The 23,256-nt window shown below is 40.5% G+C and overlaps 1 protein-coding gene across 7 annotated transcripts in view; it reads right to left on the bottom strand.

Annotated features, from left to right (window-relative positions):
* ITPR1 (inositol 1,4,5-trisphosphate receptor type 1) overlaps positions 1-23,256 on the bottom strand; it is a 251,731-nt gene that overhangs the window by 121,420 nt on the left and 107,055 nt on the right. For all 7 annotated transcript variants that reach the window (XM_078853566.1, XM_078853570.1, XM_078853568.1 and 4 more), the window contains 12 exons: positions 22,808-22,995; positions 20,241-20,379; positions 18,174-18,226; positions 16,906-17,073; positions 16,640-16,810; positions 11,628-11,693; positions 10,867-11,004; positions 7,670-7,795; positions 7,118-7,318; positions 4,492-4,743; positions 3,514-3,639; positions 2,721-2,849 (listed from right to left, as the gene is read on the bottom strand). In XM_078853566.1, the coding sequence (XP_078709692.1) occupies positions 2,721-2,849; positions 3,514-3,639; positions 4,492-4,743; positions 7,118-7,318; positions 7,670-7,795; positions 10,867-11,004; positions 11,628-11,693; positions 16,640-16,810; positions 16,906-17,073; positions 18,174-18,226; positions 20,241-20,379; positions 22,808-22,995 (1,757 nt within the window). The remainder of the gene's footprint in view (positions 1-2,720; positions 2,850-3,513; positions 3,640-4,491; positions 4,744-7,117; positions 7,319-7,669; positions 7,796-10,866; positions 11,005-11,627; positions 11,694-16,639; positions 16,811-16,905; positions 17,074-18,173; positions 18,227-20,240; positions 20,380-22,807; positions 22,996-23,256) is intronic.

The raw sequence follows: 23,256 nt of genomic DNA, 5'->3' as shown, positions 1-23,256 counted from the left end.
GACCTGAGAGGGGCAGTGGTGGGAGATTAGATGTAGGAAGCTGCAGAGCTCTGCAGAGCACTGAAAGGGAAGACAAAACCTGAGTTTGATGCAAGAGATGCAAAGGCACTGAAGAGATAGAAGTGTGTGTTTGTGTAGGGGAAGGAGGGGTTCACATGCCATCAGAGACTTGAATCATTTTCACAGCAGCAATTCACATAGGCTGGAGGGGCGCGAAGCAGGAATTCGGTCAGCCAAAGGGAGGCTACAAATTACTTAAGAGTCCAAGGATATGGACAAGGGTTTCAACAGACATAACAGATAGATAGTGGAGATGAGAAACAGGAAGAAAGAAGATCTGGCAACAGAGTGGATGTGAGGGGCTGAGGAGAGAGGAGTCTAGCACAACCCAGAGGATTGTGGAACCATCACCCCCATGATGGAGAAGGGAGGATGAAATGAGATGCTTTGTCTTGCTATGTTTAGATAGGCTTTGAGATGCTGGAAGGAGAACTGCAGATGCATGAATTAGCAGATAGGGAAAGTCTTGAGGTAAAGAAGTAGATTCAAAAGTTGCCAGCACAAAGTGAGCAATTACAGGCATGACAAGCACTGAGGTCACACAGTGATAAGGTACAGAGGGAACTGAAGACAGGGCAAAGGACAGAGCCATACAGGACAGGGTTAATTATTAGTCATACTTATTTTTTTGCACAATAAGGTTTTGACAGATTTGCATGCAAACTGGTATTAAAACAACAACTTTCACTTCAAAGTCACATGAGAAGCAGATCAAACAGTATTAGGCAGTGAACATTAACGTTTACAGCTGATTACTCAATACTGCGCTTGTGTGGGTTAAGGTTCAGGCCCCTAATCAGGCCAATTACAGTGCAGATAGCTGCCACAGTTACCTCATAGGCAATACACACAGATGGCAAGTTCACCCTATCTGAACTGATCCTGCAAGCCCTTTAACTCATGAGAGTATCCCTAGTATGACTACTTTCTTGCCTGAATAAGGATTGCTTGCCTCAGTAAGCATTACAGAAGCAAGTCCATTGTTTAATATAGGCTTAGGTCCACAACTGGTCATTCTTCCAGACTCAAGGAGGGCAGGCTCCCTCCTAATGATAGGAACGTGAATAGAGCGGATCTAACCCAGCAGTGTGTGAGGGCTACTGCTTATGTTCAGTGAGAAGGGGGAACTAATTGGACTACTCAGAATTTTAAGCCTTTACGGACTGCAAGGTCAGGCAGCGGGCTGTTGTACATAATACTTTTCTTGGAGTGGGACATGCTATAGCAAGCTAGTTAGCATACCACAATGATTAGTATAAGTTCCCCAAAGAGGGGCTGAAAAGGCAAATTCCCAGATGCCCTTAATTGCCACCATTGGAAACCAGCTGCTTCCTAACCTGCTGCCAGCTGTGTTTAATTACACACAATTGTTTTTTCTGCTTACCTGAGTTTGCACTGAGTTTCAATGAAAAACTATATCCAAGCTCCTCACGACATATTCGGACCCCTGACCACCCCTCCCACACGTCCCCAAAAGGCTATTGAAAACTTTCATAACGATAATTATTTAAGAGGCTGCCTCCACTATCATGGTGTCACTGCAGCAGTGACCAAGATATTATCCTGGCAGGCTTCTTGGCGCTGCGGTTAGTGCCGTTGTCCTGCTACTCTTGCCTCGTGTCCTGTAAGGAAGAGACTGGGAGAACCCGGGGAATTGAAGAGGAGAACAGCTGCCTCCTTTTCACTTTACAAAGGTATTGAATCTCATGCTCCCACTTTCCCCAAGTCCACACAGGTCCAGAGATTTAATCGGGATGACAGAAGAAAACAGGTGGAAGCATTTTTAAAATGTGAGATTGCTTTCATTTCTCTAAAACGAAAGTGTCCTTAAAATGCAGTTTGTCTGAAGCAAGGTTTGAACCCAACTGGCCCATGGTGCCGGCTTTTATCATCCACCTATTAAAGTTTCAGACATGCACCTTTGTGCTTTCTCCCATAAAAAACCTACAAAGCCTCCTCACTGTACCTTTCATGCCCTTCTCAGAACTCTTATTGTGATGCCTACAAAATACTAGACAACAGTTAGGGTGCTGTTGTGTTGAGACCACAGGCTATCATCTGACCAATGCTGTCCGACTGTTCCCTTGTACTAGGTCTTTCTCCATCTGTGGTCCCATCTTATACTTAGTAGTATATGCAGTAGGTGTCTTCTTGTTCTGGTCATACATTATCTAGCACAGTGGGGTCTTGGCAGATGTCTGGGGCTAATAAGCACTACTGCAATACAAATTAAAAATCATCATCATCATGAACCAACCCCTGCCCCATCTCTCTACTTCCAGGATAGCTCCACTCTGCCAGAGCACCAGCAATGCTGTTTACCATTTCCCTAAAGAAAGCCTAACGTGGAACGACAGGAACAGCACTGAGCACCTATATCATGGAGTTAGTGTCATTTTACAATTGAGCGTCTATAGAACCTGTTGAAAAGAATTCTGTACATGTAGAGCACAGTGTCCCCTCTACAGGAAAGGGAGTGTTCAACTGTAATGTACTAGGAGGAAATATTTATACTTCTGTGCTATTTTGAATATCTATTCTCTCTCTCACCCTCCCCCGCCAACCCCCCAGCCTCGACTTGTTTCTTTTTATCCTGTCCGATTACTGTGGTTTCATGAATAAAGCAGCTTGTTTCTTTAACCTGTTGTACCATTTCCTACCTGCAGAGTGGTGCTCTGATCAGAGAATGGGGAGCTGAAGAAGGTGGTGACTATACTCATCACAATTTCTGTGACATACTTCTCCAGGATGGAGTCAGCGTGCTTTCGGTCACTGGTGTTGTTACAGGTCTACAAAATAATTCATTCTTTTAGAACACATCAGTTAAACTGATAAATATGAACATTTAACTCCTGTGATTTGGAGCATTAATTCTGAATGGACTATCTGCCACAGTATGCGGTGTAGACCAAAATCACTCATATAGCTAGGACACACAATGTGTGTGTGTGTGTGTGCAAAAAATTGGATACCTCAGAGCAAAGAATGCAGTATTATAAGTAGGAATGAGATGTAATGTTTTCCTATGGGGAAATACTTGGTATACCAGGCACAAAGCCACTTGGAAAAATAAATGCCAAGCACAGGAAAATTACTCTAAACTTGCTAAAATATATCAAATATGGTTGGGGAAGGAGCCATACAACCTGGCCACAGTGAACAAGCCAGTGGCAGAATAAAGAGAGACATGTGAAGCAGAAAAAAGGGGCTCGCTTTGTTTGTTTTGTTTTAAGAAAGAAAGAAAGAAATCACTGTGTTCCATGGAACATAACTAAAAGTCCACAATCGCCTAAATGGAGAAGCAGACAAATATAAATTTGAAATGAGAGGAACCAGTAAAGAGCTTCCTGACTTGTGCTTTAAAATGCACTGTTCCAAACCTCTGCTAATTGTCACCACAACTATGTCCGTTTGCTCTTTTAGATTTACATTTCTAGGTATAGAAATCCTTACCCGACAGATGTCAACCAGGAAGTTCTCAAACAGTTTCCACATGTGATTACTGGTGTAAATCTCTTTCATTTCCACTTCTGTGTCCACATAGCAATGATTTAGGAAGTTTATATAGGCAATTTTAACCTACAAATGGATAAATCAAAATGGTTAATTAAAAAAATAATTAAATGGGCATTTTTAGTCAATGCAAAGTCATCACATTAAAACTGCTTTAAAAATTTGTAGCTGAATTTACAGAATCTATTGTTTTTATTTAAATATTGGTGAAATCCAATCTCATAAATAGCAAGACATCTGCAACGATGCCCATATGCTCAGGGTTTAGCTGATCGCCATATTTGGAGTCGGGAAGGACTTTTCCTCCAGGGCAGATTGGAAGAGGCCCTGGAGGTTTTTCGCCTTCCTCTGTGGCATGGGGCACGGGTCACTTGCTGGAGGATTCTCTGCTCCTTGAAGTCTTTAAACTACGATCTGAGGACTTCAATAGCACAGATATAGGTGTGAGGTTTTTTGCAGGAGTGGGTGGGTAAAATTCTGTGGCCTGCGTTGTGCAGGAGGTCAGACTAGATGATCATAATGGTCCCTTCTGACCTAAATATCTATGAAAAAGCCAGAAATACTGCAGCCACAATTCAGCATAATGTTAATAATTTGCACTTCTATTCAAGATTGGCAATGTACCTTACATATATCAATGTGTTCAGCCTCAAACACTCCTGGGAAGTAGGCACATTCAGAGTAACCATCCCCATTTTAAAAAATGGGGGGGGGGGGGATTTACACACACACACACACACACACACACACACACACTTACTTCTCCCAGCTCATAGTCTTGCTGCTTACCCACAGGCCATTCTTTCCAGGCCAAACCAGGCCATTCTTTCCAGGCCAAACAGAGTGATTAAAAACAAACCTCACTCCACTAACTTTAATACATTACATAGGTACGCAATGTTTAATATCAGACCTCACCTCAGGTATGCAATCCTCATGAGTTACTACTCTAACGATGTCATCTAATGGGAGGAGCGAGTTGCACTTGATTTCTGTGTAGACATTTTTGCCCTCTGTGCATACAGCAAGCAGTTCTACTAAATGGATATGGTACATCAGAGGGCTGTTTTCATCCATCCTGTCCCGCTCCGATCTCATCATTTGGACCAAGGTCTGGAAAGAGGCTCGGTCGTTGTAGAACACAAGGACATCTTCTCCCGCATTGACTAGCTACAAAAAAAGAACAGCTTCCTTTTGGGTTCCATTCTGTTATGTCTCCCCTTAGAGATTCCACAGGAATCAGACCATTTCTGGAAGGTACACATGCATGTGTACCTTCTTCCACTTACCCAGCACTTTTCTTCAGAGGACCTCAAACCTCATCCTCTAAACATTTCACTAACAGGCTGAAGAGTCCCCCCTTTATCTAAAGCTATATATTATCTGTGTACTGGAATGTTACGCTCTTTGTCAGTTTTGCAATTACTTGTGAGTTCAATAAAACTGCAGCCTGCCAGATCCATCTGAGGCTCTGTACCTTGCACTCTCTTTCCACAGTTATAAATGATCTCTCTGAAGTATGACGTCTTCCCCTAGACCTCTGTTCTGAGTAGGTTATGCCCTAGAAATCTACCACTTTTAAAATCTTTAACATCAAAGCCAGTTCAACTGGCTCCTCATTAGTTCGATAAATGTTCTTTCAAGAAGCTTCTGACTTTTTTGTGGTTATGTCATGAAGATTGCCTCAGCTGATCCGTCTGTAGTGTTAGCTTGGGGCACACGATTCTGCTCAGAGCTAAGTCCTTCAAGAACTCTGGGTGGTAGGACCTCAAGGCTGGGTAATTCCCCATTCCTTACACAATGATTTTCAACAAGCAGTTAGAGGCATGATTAAGTCCCATAAGGCAGACTTCTATCAACATTACATTTTTTTGGGGGGAGGCACATTTTCAGAACAGCTCAGCACTCCACCTGTTTCTATCGAGAGCAGAAGGATGGACAGCAACTGAGAAGAAAGGGAGCTGCTGAGCACTGTTAAAAATCTGCCCTACAGATTTCAGACACATCTAGACATCTATCTCAAACACAATGCACAGAGCAAAACTCACATGCAAAGCCATACTTCACAGGGCTGGACTCTGCAACGGGCAGAGCTCCCTCAACTCACTGACTTCAACAGGAAAGAGGGTTGCTCAGCACTTTGCAGGACTAAGTCCACACGGAACAGCTGACGCTCTGTTTAAGTTTAACTACAGCATGGGGAACAAGATCCAGAGTCAAACTTCCCAGTGAAATTGATGCATTAAGGCCAGAACCTTACTGGAGAAAGACAGTCCTTCCTTTGACTCAATCCCATTTGTGACAGGTTGGGGAACCTATGTACAACCTATGAATTCCGTTTTTATGAATTCGGCTTTATGAATTTGCTGCATCATTGAATGCCTCAGTGTATGTGGAAAAGCCCATCAGGGCTGGTAACATGTGTCTCCCAAACCAGGGACAATGGAGAGTTATTAACCTGAATGGCTCTCATTTGAACAGGTGCACCTTCTAACAGTGGGATGGCTGAGCCCTAGGAGGCCCAGTTCAACCCAGCTTGGCTGTCGGGAATGAGGAGAGGAGCAACGGAATTCCCCTAAAAGAAGAACAAAGAGACAGAGGTGTTGGTACAGCCCTTTCAAAACACAGAGGGACTCAGAGAGAGGGGAACAAAAAGGGACAGGCTTTAGGAAGGCGATGGGACCTATGGACTGTGGGACCAGACAAAGCTGAACGAAGCTGATTGCACAGGTCAGAGAGAATCAATGATTCAGAGAAGCAGCCATAAGCTGGAGAAGTGCAGCCCAGCAGAGGGACTTAGAACCCTGAAAGGACATGGACCCATATCCTAAAGAACACTCAGGAGTGGTGACATAACTGAGGCAGGGAACAGCATCTAAGTGTTTCTTGCAGATGTCTGTATATGTCGTGCATTCTAAAATAAAGAGCGACTGTCCTTAGAAATCCTTCTGTAAAGTCTGTTTCTATTTGCTTCAAGTATCACATGCCCCTAAAGGGGTAAACTATAAATCAGAGTGCCCAGGAGGGAATTCTGGGAAATAGCACCACTGAAGTGTTTTGGGGGTCAGCGTTGGTCCTGGGGATTTAGGACAACTGAACTACAGGGTCCCTCTTTCAGAAGGGTATCAGACAAATTCTGTGCCCAAAAATTTTGCAGTGAGACCATGGCCAGAGACAGTGCTGGAGCCTATCCAGGCCAAGGGATGTGTAAAAGTACATGGGCCCAGCTTGAGGGTGCAAACACAACAGCCTGGTGAGTGTGCAGCAGGGGGAGCTTGACTAGGGCTGTGACACAAGTACCCTTTTTTTGTGGCACCAGAGAGGATAACTTTTGAGATACACTAAAGGTCATCCTTCCCACCCAAGGGGGGAGAGCGTGATGAAGCAGCTTGTGCCCATAATAAAACTTTGTGCGGTGTGATAGCTGCACATCACTTCTATATTGTCCCAGTTGAGAACGTCACTTTCTCAGCATCCTTTCACTTTCTACTGAATGCCAGTTGTTTTTTTTGCTCAGGAGCTTACAGAAACATGCATCTCTCACCTCCGCCATAACCATATCTTGGCACTTCTTAATGAACTTTCCTTCCGCCTTCACAATTGTCTGCAGGAACTTTATGTACTGGACATTTCTGCCATGAGTTTCAATACAGTGGACAAAGTGCTGAACGACTCGCTCATTAATCTCACTGCATAGCTGGAAATTGTTCATGAAAATATGTTGCATTGTTACTGCCTCCAGGATCTAATGAGATGGGGAGAAAAAAAAAAGAAAAAAAAATCACATACACAAGTCAGGACAACATCAATGAATTTTCAGGGAACATGACAGTACAAAGAGGAACTTCTCAGAGGAATCAGCATTTCAGTACAGAGACTTGTATCCATCAGGGATACTCTTCTCCATCCACCTCCACCCCTTGCATTATAACTGAGTGCACTAACCAGATGCTGCTCCTGCCAACATTAATGAGAACAAAGTGCTATCCATTTAACTAGTCTTGCATGAGAACTGGTCCAGAGGCCTTTACAGAGGTCAGGTTATTCCACTTTCTTACTACAAAAAAACATGGTATTAAGTTAAATCACTTCTTACCCCTGGGTTAAGGAACAGGTTTATGTGCTTGTGCAGCAATGCTTGGTTCTGTTGGTTCCCAGCACAGAAATTCTGTAAAAATGCATGTGCAAGTTTCATTATCTCCTGCATCCTTGTATCTTCTGCCTGTGATTGCATGACACAAATAAGATGGAATTAAAAACAACCCAAAAGTTCACTTTTTTGGGTGGACCACAATACCACCTGTTCAACAGAATTTTCAGAGTCACATCTCTCTCAATAGAAAAACAAATCTCTGTCCACTACAGACCTCCAACCAAATTAATCCACTGATACTAGATAAGAACTTGGCCCCTTTTATGATTTTAAAAGTTGTGGAGAACAAAAACACAAATATAAATAAGTAATGTCTTTCAGATCTGAATATGCAACATTCAAGCTTGCCAATAATGCATTTCAACCCCTCGAGTGCTACCGAACATACCTATATATATATATATCAGAGGGATAAATACTGGAGAGGGAGAGGAATTATTTAAGCTCAGTACCAATGTGGACACAAGAACAAATGGATATAAACTGGCCACCAGGAAGTTTAGACTTGAAATTAGACAAAGGTTTCTAACCATCAGAGGAGTGAAGTTTTGGAATAGCCTTCCAAGGGAAGCAGTGGGAGCAAAAGATCTATCTGGCTTTAAGATTAAACTCGATAAGTTTATGGAGGAGATGGTATGATGGGATAACATGATTTTGGTAATTAATTGATCTTTAAATATTCATAGTAAATAGGCCTAATGGCCTGTGATGGGATGTTAGATGGGGTGGGATCTGAGTTACCCAGGAAAGAATTTTCTGTAGTATCTGGCTGGTGAATCTTGCCCATATGCTCAGGGTTTAGCTGATTGCCATATTTGGGGTCGGGAAGGAATTTTCCTCCAGGGCAGATTGGAAGAGGCCCTGGAGGTTTTTCGCCTTCCTCTGTAGCATGGGGCACAGGTCACTTGCCAGAGGATTCTCTGCTCCTTGAAGTCTTTAAACTACGATTTGAGGACTTTAATAGCTCAGACATAAGTGAGAGGTTTTTCGCAGGAGTGGGTGGGTGAAATTCTGTGGCCTACATTGTGCAGAAGGCCAGACTAGATGATCATAATGGTCCCTTCTGACCTCAGTATCTATGAATCTATATAGGGCAAACCACACATCAGATTCTTTCCCATACTTTTGGGCTTCATAGGAAGACTGCCATGAGATCCATTACAATGGAATTCCGTATTGAGGGGCTTAAACTTGATGGTGAAGAGGAGAAAGGAAGATATTGACGCAGCAACAAAAATTCAGCTTCTGTTCACAGGAGTAAGTACTCTCTCTGTCTGTGACTTAAGTCAGAGCAGCGGAATAGCTGAGAAGGTACAACCATGTCTCTGACTTAACTGACACATAAATGCATCTCAGCTGGGAGTAACAGACAGTCAATGCTATAAAATGAGCCATCTTTCTTTCATAAAAGCATTTGGCACTCAACAGTTGGTCAGTGCCCTGCTTGAAATGTTTGTGGTTCGAGGTAATTCTGCAGTTCATCTCACAAAATCCAATCAGCATAAACGGCAGGCTCAGCAGAGAGGCCAAGGAGACCAACTTACTTCCACAGCCAGGTTGAGCACTAGTACATTTCTATGGTTCTATGACAGTAGGGAAACTTTCATGCAAGTGCTCATGCTGCTTCTGAGTACAGGGGATTTCATCCCCTATACTTTTCATTCTCCAGCATGTTTCACAAGTAACAGAGTTAATGCCCAATTAATTTTTCCAAGGCAAAATGTAAAAAAACAACCCCCACCCCACCCCACATCAAACCAATTTGGGGCTTCACACTAGATAATCTGTTCTGTTTTCAAACTGGGCAAGATTTTCAAGATCACTCCCGTTCTATATCTCCTGTCTCTCAGAAGCCATTCACCTCACTCTCTGGCAACTTACTACCCTCCAATACCTAGAATGCCTCAAACCATGGCATTAATTCCTGTCATACCTCCAGTGACCAGGGCGAGCCAGGAAAAAGATTCTAGCCAGCAGTAGAGTGGAGTGGCTGCATGTGACAGAAAGTCACAGTATTAATGAGGCTAAGAACACTGTAAATAAAACTCCAGTCACCTGCTCAATAGTGCAGAGCACTCCCTGAGGGCTAAGCTATCTCTATACTCAGTCACTGTTTCGCTAGAAAGCAGATATTTATCATGTGTGCTTAAAGTATTTGTACTGTTTTAGGGAATAGTTTACAATTCTGAGGTTACGCCTTTACTACTAAAGAGGTGTTTGGTTTTTTACCATGTGATAACTACCTTTTGTTAGCTATCCTGCTGTAAATCTTGCTGGCGAGAAGTTGCTGTTGTTTTTACTGCAAGGTAGCTAGATGAGACTATACATAAGAACGGCCCCACTGGGTCAGACCGAAGGTCCATCTAGCCCAGTATCCTGTCTTTTGACAGTGACCAATGCCAGGTGCTTCACAGGGAATGAACATAACAGATGATCATCAAGTGATCCACCCCCTGTTGCCCGTTCCCAGCTACTAGCAAACTGTGTGGGACAGTGGGAATCTAATGGATCTTAGTTACCCTGAAGTAAACACATACCTGGTTTTGGCAATGAGGTCAAAGCTTCAGGGCTTGGCTATCGGGGAACAGTAAGGAAAATTAATCCAAATTAACTGAAGGTGTGAATTGAAAGTGGATTAGTTAAACTAAGACCACTGTAATTCTGAATGAGTGTGTCGACACAATGACAGGTTTCAGAGTAGCAGCCGTGCTCCACGAAAGCTTATGCTCCAATAAATTTGTCAGTCTCTAAGGTGCCACAAGTACTCCTATTCTTTATGTGTCCACACAAGGGTTTAACGCATTTTAACTAATCCACTTTTAATTCACACCTTTAGTTAATCTGAATGAACTTTCTTAAATGCCCCAGTACAGACAAGCTCTTGATCTGATGAACTACAATGGACGAAGTTGGTGCTTCAGCAATTAGCTTAGAATATTGTCTGTTGTCATCAGAAGTTTCACATTTAACCAAATACTTCTATAAACCATAAATTTTTCCTGAAGAGGCATGAATATTTACAATAGCTTCTTTGATGCCAAAGGTAACTGAAAGAACTAAGGTTTAAGGAGATCTCAGGGAGCTATTTATATTGGTCAGCAAAACTGTAAAGTAAGGGAATAGCTGTGTGCAAAACCCACCTTCTCATATGGAATCTGCAGCAGCTCCAGAACCACAGTGTGAGCTCCCATGTTCCGCAGCAATCTCTGCTGCTGTTTCCGGCTTTTCCTGACCGAAGCACTTTCCTGAACACAGAGCTTGCTAAGCCGAAGCAAAATCTGGGAGAAGAAAATTGCTTTAGAACTTGCAATTTTTTGTTTTGGTTTAAATTATGTTAAGATAGAAACTTCCCTGACCTAAGCAACTCACAGTCTAATGACAGACAAGCAGACAGAAATGGGAAATGGCAAATGGGAAAAAGACATGAAAAAATCCATTTAAAACTAATTCAGGCATTTGCCAGCTCAGAGTCAAACCTAGAATCTTCTAACACTTACAAGCCACCACAGACAGGTTTCTTGTTGTACGTTAGTTTTAAAAGTATTAGACGGTACAATGGAGCACAAGTCCCTAAAGAAAGAGGGCAGATTTAAATGAGCTTCCAGACTTTCCTGCTTCTTTTATATCCTTTATAATCATAAAAATTTGGGTTTCCATTGAAATAAGCGGCATTAATGCTACATTTTGGAATAATCTGTTTTTGTGGAAAATACGTACTCCGAATGTTGGCTATATTCTAGATGTCTCATTGGAGTTGGGATATTTTACTACTCAGCAAATTAGAATTCAGCAAGTAATTTTCACAGTGTAAATGTGACTCAGTTTCCTGCTTTTTAAATTCAGACTAAAATCGGAGTTGCACCATTAGTTTATACTTCAATTTAAAGAAACCAAGTCTTACCTCCTTCACCACCCGGTAATTATAGCTGCTAGTACTTTCATGTTTTTGTGACTTGCTGTGGCTTTCCTAGGGGCAAAACCAATAATCTATTAATCGATTAGAGTATTTTCTTTGATAGCTCCTATGGCTGAGAAATATGGGTATTAAACTGAATCTACAAAGACCAAAATTGTCAGTTGTCACCTTACAGTTTTATGACAAGATTGAGGGTACTAACAGGATGAATAAAAATAAATGATTTTAAAAAAAATTTAAAAAAATCAGGATTTCTTTTTATTTAAAAATCAGATTTTTTTGATAAAATGCTTTCTGAGGGAAAATAAACACTATTTAAAGATACATTATAACTCAAAGATATCTCATCATGAAATAGGGATTATAAATTCTAATTCTATAGTATGAGACAATATATTCATGTAATATTTAAGAAAAGTTCTGTAAATGAGTTCCAATAGTTCATAGATTACGGACCCAATTTTATGGGGTGCCAGAGGCTTCTGTATAGATTATTTAGGTTAATCTTTCTATCTACGCAATGGGACTCAGTGTTCAGTCTAGAAGATACCATAAGAGATGCTTAGTTTTGCAGTTCTCAAACTGTGGATTTGTGCCTCCAGAGATAACATGCTTGTTAACAGCAAAAATGTTTTTAAACAAAGAAATAACAGAGGTGAGAAATAACAGACCACAACCCTATTGTCCCTCTGCAAATTTGTGTACACAGAGTCAATCCCTTACCTCTCTCTAAGAGTGTAAAGTTTCAAAAAGTTCAATGAATAGAAGATTGCTGGGGGCGGAATGGATCTGGACAAGGAGAAGAAGTCTGGAGATAAATGTGAGATGGGAGGGACAGGCAGTAGAAACAAAAGTGAAACTGTTTTGAGAAGCATATTCCAGAAGTCTTGAGGTCTTTCTGAGTGTAGCCTTCATAGATTTGAGATCTACCATACCATTCTCTCACTAGAAGGGAAAACCTATAATGGCAGCAGGCCATAAAAGAGACCCAGTTTGGGAATATCTTAATGAAGTTCCTCTACCTGTGGGTAAGACAGGCATGAGTGCAAAATGCAAACAGTGCAACAAAGAAATGCACGACCTAGTGCCCCAAATGAAACAACATCCCGAGAAGTGTTCCTTCTCAGGAGGAAGCTGGGTTGAAGATAATGAAAGGAACACGTCTGAACATGCAGGATCTTCAGGTTGGTAAACTTTTTTTATTTCATACTTCTTTCGTAAGGACTGACTGTCCTCCTGGACTATTCTTGAAGTCTCATGTTTGAGCAAAAAATATAATTGTTACTCTATGGTACTATCATTTTAGATGCAGTTGTGATAAAAAAATAAATAGCTGAAATAGGCAGATCTTCCTTTTACAATTGACCTTGAAAGTAGTACTGAGTGTCAGTGAATGCAATGAGTAATACCAAATGACCAATATGGTAATAATAATTAAATAACTGCATCGATTTATTTTGTTTAGGAGAATCTATCTTCAACATACAGGATTCTGAAGACTATCCAACTTCAAGATCACCATCATTTTCTATAGTTTCAGAGTTATCTGCCAATGATAGTGTGTCAGTCACATCATGTATGTCACATGACCACAAAAAGAAAAGGAGTACTTGTGGCACCTTAGAGACTAACAAATTTATTTGAGCATAAGCCTTTGTGAGCTACAGCTCACTTCATCGGATACATTCAGTGGAAAATACAGTGGGGAGATTTATACACAGAAAGAACATGAAACAATGGGTGTTATCATACACACTGTAAGGAGAGTGATCACTTAAGATGAGCTAATCCCGGGGGGGTGGGGAGAAGGGGGGAGAGAAAACCTTTTGTAGTGATAATCAAGGTGGGCCATTTCCAGCAGTTGACAAGAACGTCTGAGGAACAGTAAAAAGAAAAGAAGCTAAAGCTCACTTCATCAGATGCTGTAGCTCACGAAAGCTTATGCTCAAATAGATTGGTTAGTCTCTAAGGTGCCACAAGTACTCCTTTTCTTTTTGCGAATACAGACTAACACGGCTGCTACTCTGAAACATAGCCACAGTATATCACCTGTAGCAAAAAGAAAAAAAAACAACTCCATCATCCAGAAACAACCATAGAAAAATTTGTGATAAGAACCAGCAGATTACAAAAAGAGGTAACTGATGAAAAAATTGCCCAGTTTGTTTATGCAACAAACTCTCCTCTCCGTATCATTGAGAGCCCACACTTCATTAACATGGTTCAGTCATTAAGACCAGGATACAGTCCACCCAACAGAGCCGATATCACAAGCAAATTGCTGGATAAAATGTATGAAAGAGAAATTGAGCAGTGTGCAAAAGGCCTAGAGGATAAAATTGTTAACCTGAGTCTTGATGGGTGGAGCAATGGCCACAATGATCCTGTTGTATGTGCTTGTGTGACAACAGAAGAAGGGAATGTCTTCCTTACAGAAACAATTGATATATCTGGAAATGCACACAGCAGAATACTTACAAGAAGTAGCAGTAAAAGCTATAACAAACTGAAAAAAAATTCAAAATGTCTAGTACACAGCTTGGTCACAGACAATGTCTGCAAATCCAAGATGAGAAGAAATTTTTAGAATAGAGTGAAGAGAGTCCCAAGCTAAAAACATATGGTTCCAGTACTCATTTGATGCACCTCCTAGCCAAAGACTTCAGTGTTCCCGAAATAAAGGCTAATGTTGAAATTTCAAAATACTTCCATAACAACCACTTTGCAGCAGCTGCTCTGAAAAAAGTGGGAGGAACCAAGCTAACACTCCCACAACGGGCGATGGAACTCAGTAATGGACTGTTTTGAACACGGTATAAAGAACTGGCTTAATCTGATGTCAGTTTGTGAACAAAATAGTGAAAAAATAGATAGCATTTTTCTCAAAATTGGGCTTCAGAGAAATGTTGAACGCATGCTGAGTACCCTAAAGCCTATTTCTGTAGCCTTGAACAAAATGCAGGGCAATAGCTGATTTATTGCTGACGCTGCTGAAATTTGGAAGGAACTGAGTGAGATCTTAAAAAGAGAAATATGCAACGACAGAGTTAAATTACAAGCATTAAAAAAAGGAATGGGTCAAGCACTACCTCACAGCTCATTTTCTTGCAAATATTCTCAATACTTGGTACTAGGGTGAAACCTTAACTGATGAAGAAGAGGAGTTGGCTATGACATGGACATCCAGCAATCATCCCTCCAGAATGACAACTATAATAAACTTCAGAGCTAAGGGTGAACCGTTCAAGAAATATATGTTTGCTGATGACGTTTTAAAGAAAGTCACACCAGTGAACTGGTGGAAGTCACTTAAGCACTTGGATTCAGAGACTGTTGAAGTGACAATCTCACTTTTAACAGCAGTAATTTCTTCTGCCGGTGTAGAAAGAATATTTTCTTCCTTTGGACTAATTCATTCCAAATTGAGAAATCCTGAAAAAGCAGGAAAGCTTGTTTTTCTTTTCCAGATTATGAACAAACAGGAAAATGAAGGTGAAGACAACTGAGTTAGCTGCAGAAGCCAATATTTTAAGTTTCTCATGTTGACCTGGCTGACAGAGTCAATTTAATTTTTTTTTAAATATTTCATTTAACTATTTTAGTTAACAATTTTAACCAAAACAAACCTGATTTTAAAAAACTTGAATGTTTAACTAAATTCAAAAATTCATATGCTTGTTTTGTTAAAATATTATATATGTTTGCTGATGAAGAAAAAAATCCAGAATACATAACATTGTTGTTTTAGTTAAATAAGACAATTTAAATGTCTGCTGATGTTTTCCTCCTAATACAGCATGTTAAGAAAAACCTCCAAATATTAATGATTAACATGTTAATTTGTAGATATTTATGAAGTCATTGGGAGGTGAACTATCTGCTTCAATTACCTTTGGTAAATGAAATAACCAAACAATTGTTCATTTTCTGATATAGCTGTAAAACTAAATTTGAAAAGTTTTCAAAATAAATCATTTAAAAATGCATAGTGTGTACCTTCTAAAAATGAAACCTACATCTATCTCTGAGTTGTGAAGAATACGTATTAAGGTTGTAACAACCAACAAGAATGCACTTTTATGTAGAAATCCATGATTAAAGCGAGTCTTCCTGACTAGTGATTTAAATTAAATCCACCCTGGATATTAAAAAGTGTTTTTGTGTTAAATCACACTAATCCCTCTGCCAGAATACAAGGGTAGAGTGTTTTTACAAAAAGTAACATCCTATCCCTCTTTATCAGTTGTCACATTCTGTCTGTAATCAGTCATTCCCCGCAATAATACCTCTCTCCACTGTTATTCAACAGTAATTATATTAATTCTGTAAAGCATAATTTGGGTTCTATCAGTATGAAAGGCAATAAGTAACTTATTCTTATCGACCAAGAACAATAACGGTATGTGGATGTGAATAGCTAACTCCCATCACCACCTACCTCAGCCTTACATTCGACTGAATCTCTTGCTTGCTGTACACAACGGAGTTAGGTCGACATAAAACAGCTTATAAAATCGACCTAACTATGACAGTGTCTACACTATAGCCTTGCTCCCACTGACGTAAATGCCCTACTACACGGACATAACTCCACTTCCACGAGAGATGCAGGGCTTACATCGGTGTAGGTAGGGTGATGCAGTGTCCGTGTAGATGCTGCCTTACTTACATCAGCTGTTGGCTGTCTTGTCAATTTCACAGCTCCACTGAAAAACTGGGTTCCCAGCTCCGCAGCCAGGCAGCTGACTGGACTCCAGGTGTGAATTTTCTCACCAGAGGCAAGAAGCCCTGAGTGCCCACCCCCACCCCACACTCCCAGCTGGGAGCGGAGAGACAAGAGCCAGGGTGCAGCTGGGCTCACATCAGGGAGCTGTGCGGAGCTGAGAACCCTGGTTCTCAGCACCCCCACTACTTCTTAAATATGGTACAGGCATTATTTACCCAAATAGATATTCCAATAGTTCATATACATTGACTACCAAGATGCACGTGCTTACCTCCTTTTTCTTGTGTTCATTTTCACCTGGCGCTCCATCCATAGTCTCATCAGGACCCTGGCCTTTGTAAACCCAAAGTTCTGATTTTTCCACAATAGACCTCAGTTGGTCCAAATCTTGTTTTATCTGCTTGTAGTTGTCAACATCTTGGCTGGTAACAAGCAGTTGAACCTTATATGAATGCAATCCATTAGTTGCACAGAGATTTTAAAAACTTGCAACACTTGCATGCAGAAAGCAGACATACACATAATAGCCACACATACCTGTTTAAAAGCTTGAAGGACTTCTTGTCTCTGACTAAAATGCCTGAATAGTAGCTGAAGTGCCCCAGATACCAGTGGAGGGTAATCATGCATGGTTAAATGGAGCAAAACTCTCAGGAAAGTCCTGCCACCATGATCATCCAAATCTAATGGGGTGTTCTCGTCACTGAAAAGAAAGAAAAAAAGGCAGAGTAAACTAACTTCTCCCCCACCTTAATAAAACAACCAACTTTTTGCATACAGAAAATGATTGCAGCTGCATTTATAATTTTGCTATGGAAACCATATAAAAAATTAGAGAAATCTGGGGCTCTCATTCGCTGCTGGCTTTGAACAAGTTAGGGACAACAGTGCTTTGTGTAGCACTATCCTTGGTTGGATCTGCTCAAATGTTCCAGTTTGTCACTGATCTGCCCTCCAGTGGCAGGAGGCTTGAAGTGAGGATATAAGGAACACTACTAGTCCCTGCTAAATGGAACACAAGGTCCTAGACTCCTGCGTATTCTGTGCTGAATGATGTGTGTATGCAGTTAGGTGAGCACAGCCAAAATATCAGTAGAACCAGAAGTCTCACACTCAAGATTTGAGAGATTCATCTAGGCTGTAAGTAAAATTCTCCTTAGATTTACACATCAATACTCAGCACTCTCTCTCTCTCGCATTCATGCACAGAGCAGGATAATAAAGTGATTACACTCGCATGAGAATCTTCTAGTTGGAGAAATCCCTGCTTTTTTATTTCTTTGCTTTCCTAGCTTGAAGAAAGGCTTTAACTCTTTTCTTGGCTTTTAATCCTAAGGGACATTACTGTTTAATTGAGACAGCACCTTTATATCCAACGGATTTTTGTACCCCCCAGGTTTAAAAAGGTGACCGGAACACTCATTCTGTTACTGGGGACACGAAGCTACAAAACCTTAAACTTTATTCTGTTGTGTATGCTGGCACTTAAATTCCAGGCTATATAACAAACAGAAGAGCCTCACGTCTAAGAAAACAGGTCACAGGAAAGTGAGTTGGGTAGGTCACATATAGGAAACAAGTATGATTACTTTGAGAGTCTGGTAGATTTCCAGAACACACTAAGCCTAAATGCAATAAAAAATGTATAAAACAGAAATTTAAAATGTTTACTTCTATTGGTGAACAATTACATTTAAAAATTCCTCTTTGGAGAAGAGTCTTAAATTCCATCAAAGATATTCTGTCAAAACAAAAGTTTTTGAGCAACTATGTCCATAGACGTACTAAAGAAGAGATACTTTCCTTCCACCAAAGATCCCTTCAGCTTGTTCTTCAATATGTTCAAAGTCTAGAGCTCCTGGAAAGTAGAAATATGCAGGTAAGATTATTGCATCAGAGATACAAACTGTAGCTGTTTTGGTAGCCTAAAGAGATCTTAAGTTGTAAGTGGTAACACAAATGTAGCAGAATGGACCAATATGAGCTGAAAAGTATGTTGAGAATTGATGGATGCTGTCTGAGAAACTAATGTAGGGTGTTTCTTAAAGTTCTCTATTTGCCAATTAAACTTCAGAACCACGTCACAGATATCCATGTTTCTTCCTCCATCACCGATTTTTAGCTTATACTTTCAATAACTGCTTCAGAGCAAAGCATTGATGGGAATTAGTGTCTGACTTGAAGGGCCATCATCGACCCCAGGAAATGCCCTGCATTTCCGTTATTAATTGACAGCTTTAAGCAACTAACCCCTTGATGATAGGAATCACTTTCTATCACCACCAAGGCCTTTGCCCTTCACAGCAGGAGGTATGTGCCAGCAGGTTAACAATAATGACTATTCTAGAATAAAAAGATACAAGGCAAACGATTTCTGCCATATTCTTAGAAAGTTTCCCAATTGAACACTGCTTCTTGGGAAATAACCCTCTGCTATTCCCCGATCTCACTTTTTCTGACTGGGAATACCGAGAAAGCTTAGTCAGGTCTAGGTCCTATTGTGCTAGTCATGGTACAGACACAGAGTAAATGGCAGTCCCTGCTTTTTGGCAGGGAAAGAACTAAAATGTTTTAGCTAGAATCTTAGTAATTAGAGGAGATGTCAATTAGATCACCTAGCTCACCCCACTGTCTGCAGAGGCTGGTGAAGCCTCATCTCAGGTAACCATTTTGCTTGCACAGGGCTGGATTTATTAGGTGCTAAGTATTAACAACTCTCAATGAAGTCAGTGGGAGCTGAAGGAACTCTGCATCTTGCAAAACAGGGTCCTTGACTTGTTACTTTAATTCTGGCCCCCAGATTTATGTTCTGCATTACAACAGGGACCTGAATCAATCTCTCTTGTGAGCAGTGGGGACAGCAAGGGGAAGATACATCTGTCTGAGAACTATTTACGCTCTTTCACTTTAAATTCACATTGAGTACGACAAGTACATAGATCTGCACTGGTTCCACTCTAGGGGAATTCTAAGCACCCTGACTCCAAAGGCCCAGATCAAAAGCCTGTCATTCCACCCTCCAGTCCAAGAACAAGAGACATTACAGACCCACATTGGAATGGAAACTAAAATATTTGTTCTCGAGGTGCGGAGAAGTTACACATCTAAAACCCTTCTGGCATCTAGAGAACAGATCCTCAAGTTGATTAAAAAAAATCCTATTTTCAGCACAAGTAACACAGATCAAATATAAATACTTTAGTTTAGGACTTCAAGCCCTAAATGTTTCAGATCCTGGCTACAGGACATCACCTCTCTCCTTAGCCGATATCTCAGCAGTTAGCAACATCCGAGGGGGCACAAGTTTTCAGCATCGTGGTTTTAATCAGAAGAGACCCGGGGAGAGGGGCGGGGCGGACTTCGCTGTATAACTTCTTTCCCTCTTTGGTCCACCAAAATTCAGATTTAGAGACCTCCAGGAAAATCTGCAAGACTCACCTGTTTTCCCAGGATTTGTTTTGGGAGGAAGTAGATTGGGTTGGAGGCTACTTTGCTGGGGCAATGGTCAGGTAGATTGTGGGTCACTTTAACTTTGTTTGAAAATAACAAGGCAAGTCCTTGTTTGGGGCCATGATAAATCAATTTTCAAAATGCATTTTAAATGGATTTTGTAATGCTCCTTGAGACTGAGATGGGTCAATTACTTAATTCATGGTAATAAGAGGGAGTGACAACAATTCTAGTTTTTGCTCTATGTGGAAAAGTTAGTCAATGTAATTGTCACACTTAGACCCTGATTTAGCAATGTTCTGGACTTCAGTGGGGCCCCTCATGTGCCTCAAGTCAAGCATGAGCTTGAGTACATTGCTGAATCAGTACTTCAGCCATTAAGGAACTCCCTTCTTTAAAAAACTCTTTATGAAATAACTCACCTGGTACATTAGTTGGGGCCTCTTGGTTACTGCTTCCAGTAGGTGATTCAGAGGTCTGTGCATTGCTTTCATCAAACTCGCATTTAAATATACACAGTAGGCACGAGATTCTGTAATCCAACCTCACATTCAAAATAAACTGATGATTCAAAGTTTTAAGAAAATGGAAATAGACATGTTATTTTTACATCACGTCTCTATATCTCTCAAGACTGTAACACTGCACTCTGTGTAAACTAACAACTGAGATCCACATACTCCGAAAACTGCAGATTTTACCATGAAGGGAGGGGAATGCAAAATCTCCTTTTTAAGTAATCCAAAATTCAGTACTTTGAGGTATTTTTATTTTAAAAGATTCTACTACAAGCATAACCACATGTATGAGGCCAATTTAAAGAACCATGAATGCAAAAATATCTAAAAGATTTAATGGGTACTTCTATGTCCCCCCAATCCCCAGCCCATTACTAGAGTACCTGAGTGCTTGACAATCTAATGTATTTATCTTCACAACACACCTGTGATGCATAGGGATTGATTTCAATCCCATCAACAGTCAACGGAATTCAGACTCAAAAGTGCCAAAATCCCTTCTGAAAATTAGATGTAGGCTCCTAAATCAGTTAGGCATTCTGACATGGAGCACAATGACACTGAAATAGCTTTAAAAATCTGGGCCTAATCAAACTGCAAAAAGGTCACGCAGGAAGCTTAAGACAGAGCAGGGAATCAAACCCAGTTCTTCTGACACTCAGGATAGTGCCCTAATCAACGTACCATACTTCCTTTGTAGATGTGTCCAAGGGTTTAAATAAAACATGTAGTATAAACCAATCACTGGTTAAGAGTTCAGTCAGTACTAATGGAAACATGCAAACATGAACTTTGATATCCTGTTTTACAAAATTAACATCTTACTACTCCCTTGGGGAGAGATGTACCATCCAAAGAGTGTGTCGCATCATCCCAACTAAGAAGATATATTTACTTTCATCATTAATCATGTATTTTGGCAGGGATAAATATTGCTACATTTGCCCCATATTTAATACATTCTAGTTTTAAAACTTTAAATTTAATGTCTTCTCAACCGTTTAGTCATCAATAAATCTTTACAAGCATGGATACATTTTCCTTGATTTCCCCTCCCGCCCCTTTTAACAGTCTATACTTTAGGGAAAAGTAAGTGATAAACAAAGGACAAAGCCTCTCCTTATGCCTTTTTAAATATTTTATACCCCTCAATCAGTTGATAGAATAATTTGATCTTAAAAAAAAAAAAAAAAAAAAACCTTGAAAAATTATATCCCCCAAATTAATAGAACAACTTTGAGCCTGGACATCTAAACTTTCTACCTCAAGATGTGAATTAGAAGTAATCTACTTTCCTGTGTAAGCATATATTTTATTCAAGAATCCTATACAATTTTTATTAATTTAACTTATTTTCTAATTTCCCTATTCTATTATGACAGACTGCATCTTTCTGATCACGTCCAACATAGTGCTCTGCTTTAACAATTCCTGCAAAAATGGGGTCAAATTTTGTTACCCATGTTTTTCAATAATGTTGTCTAAACTAACAAGAGAATCTACCATTAATCACCTCATTCCAGCCCAGAGAAGTGATATTTATCTTTAATCAGCTTTATGAATTGTGATGTTTCATTTTATCCCACTACAAGCCTTCTGTATACACAGTTTGTTTCTTCCATATAAACACAAAGCCAGCCCCGCACCTTGCTACACAGAGGACCACTGGTGGCTCAAGCAAGCTCAATGAAAACTCCTTATGTGTAGCTTTACTGCTGTTTGGCATTCTTTTACCCAGCAGGGGGTACCAGCAGCATTTAGGCCTGTGTGAATTAGACTGTAAAATCACCATAAAGGGGACTGTTCTCCTTTCGGTCTATAAAGGGCCTCTGCTCACTTTTGGAGCATTATCATTACCACAACATGATATCTGGCGGAGGGGGGCTAAAATCACCCTTATGGCTTCCTGGTATCAGTGGCTTATAATCAAGACTATTAGGAAAATGTAGTGACCAGTCAAATGTGTTTTATTCTATACTCAGGACACTTCCCCTCCTGTAGAGTTATCAAACAAAGGCAGTTTACCTAGCCACCCCCAATAAGATCTTCTTTTAATTTTCTAGAGTTTGACAGGGCAGGCCAGGGGAATATTAACTATCCTCTTAAGGCAGCCATCCCCGTAAAAAGTATTAACTGTTAAATAGCAAGATAAGTGAAAACCTGCTGTAACAGAAAGATGGAACTTTGACCTTTAGTTCAGTTATGAGTTACCCATGTGCACAACTGGTAACTCCCATCCAGAAGATAATCTCTGCCATAGGGGCATGCAAAAAGCGTTTCAAAGGGTTAAGTGTTTGCCTCGGCAACACCTTCTAAGCATGAGAAGACTATCCAGGCAGCAATGGACTGGAAGGGACCATCTCCTCCTATGCACTCCCTAACACCTAGTTAAAATATAGTGCCAGATGAAAGCACCACAACATAGGATTTGAGACCCCATCTAACTCTATATTCCACTGCAGCTCTAGTACCTGAAGTATTTCGATGATTTTCAGCTTGGTGTCCATTACCAGGATGTCTTCTTTTTCTGGTTCACTCTGTTTGACGTTACCCTCAGGAGCAGTAGCAAGTGGAGTAAGGGGCAAGAATCCACCACCTCTGAGTACAACCTGGGTCATCAGTTCACCAACCCCATGAATTGATCTCATCACATTGCTCCCTTCAGAGAGGCAGGTAAAAACACAGTAAGAGTAAGATAACTGCAATTTGAATGCACCAAGAGGATAAGTGACCTTTCACATCTCATGACAAAACAAACCGGCTTCATATGAAATGAGGGGAATATTTTCAAAAAGACACAAAGGACAGTGAGGCACCTAATCTCCTTTAGAAATCTTCCCCTTAGATTAGTCTCCCAATTACCGCTGAGCTTTTATAAGCAACCACCAAGAATTCAGTGGATAAAAGGGAAAATGTTGAT

The sequence above is a fragment of the Lepidochelys kempii genome, chromosome 7 (genome assembly GCF_965140285.1).
Source record: "Lepidochelys kempii isolate rLepKem1 chromosome 7, rLepKem1.hap1, whole genome shotgun sequence".
In the NCBI taxonomy this organism is placed as follows: domain Eukaryota; kingdom Metazoa; phylum Chordata; order Testudines; family Cheloniidae; genus Lepidochelys; species Lepidochelys kempii.
The sequence above is the reverse complement of the archived record's forward strand: the minus strand, read 5'-3'. Positions and strand labels throughout refer to the sequence as shown.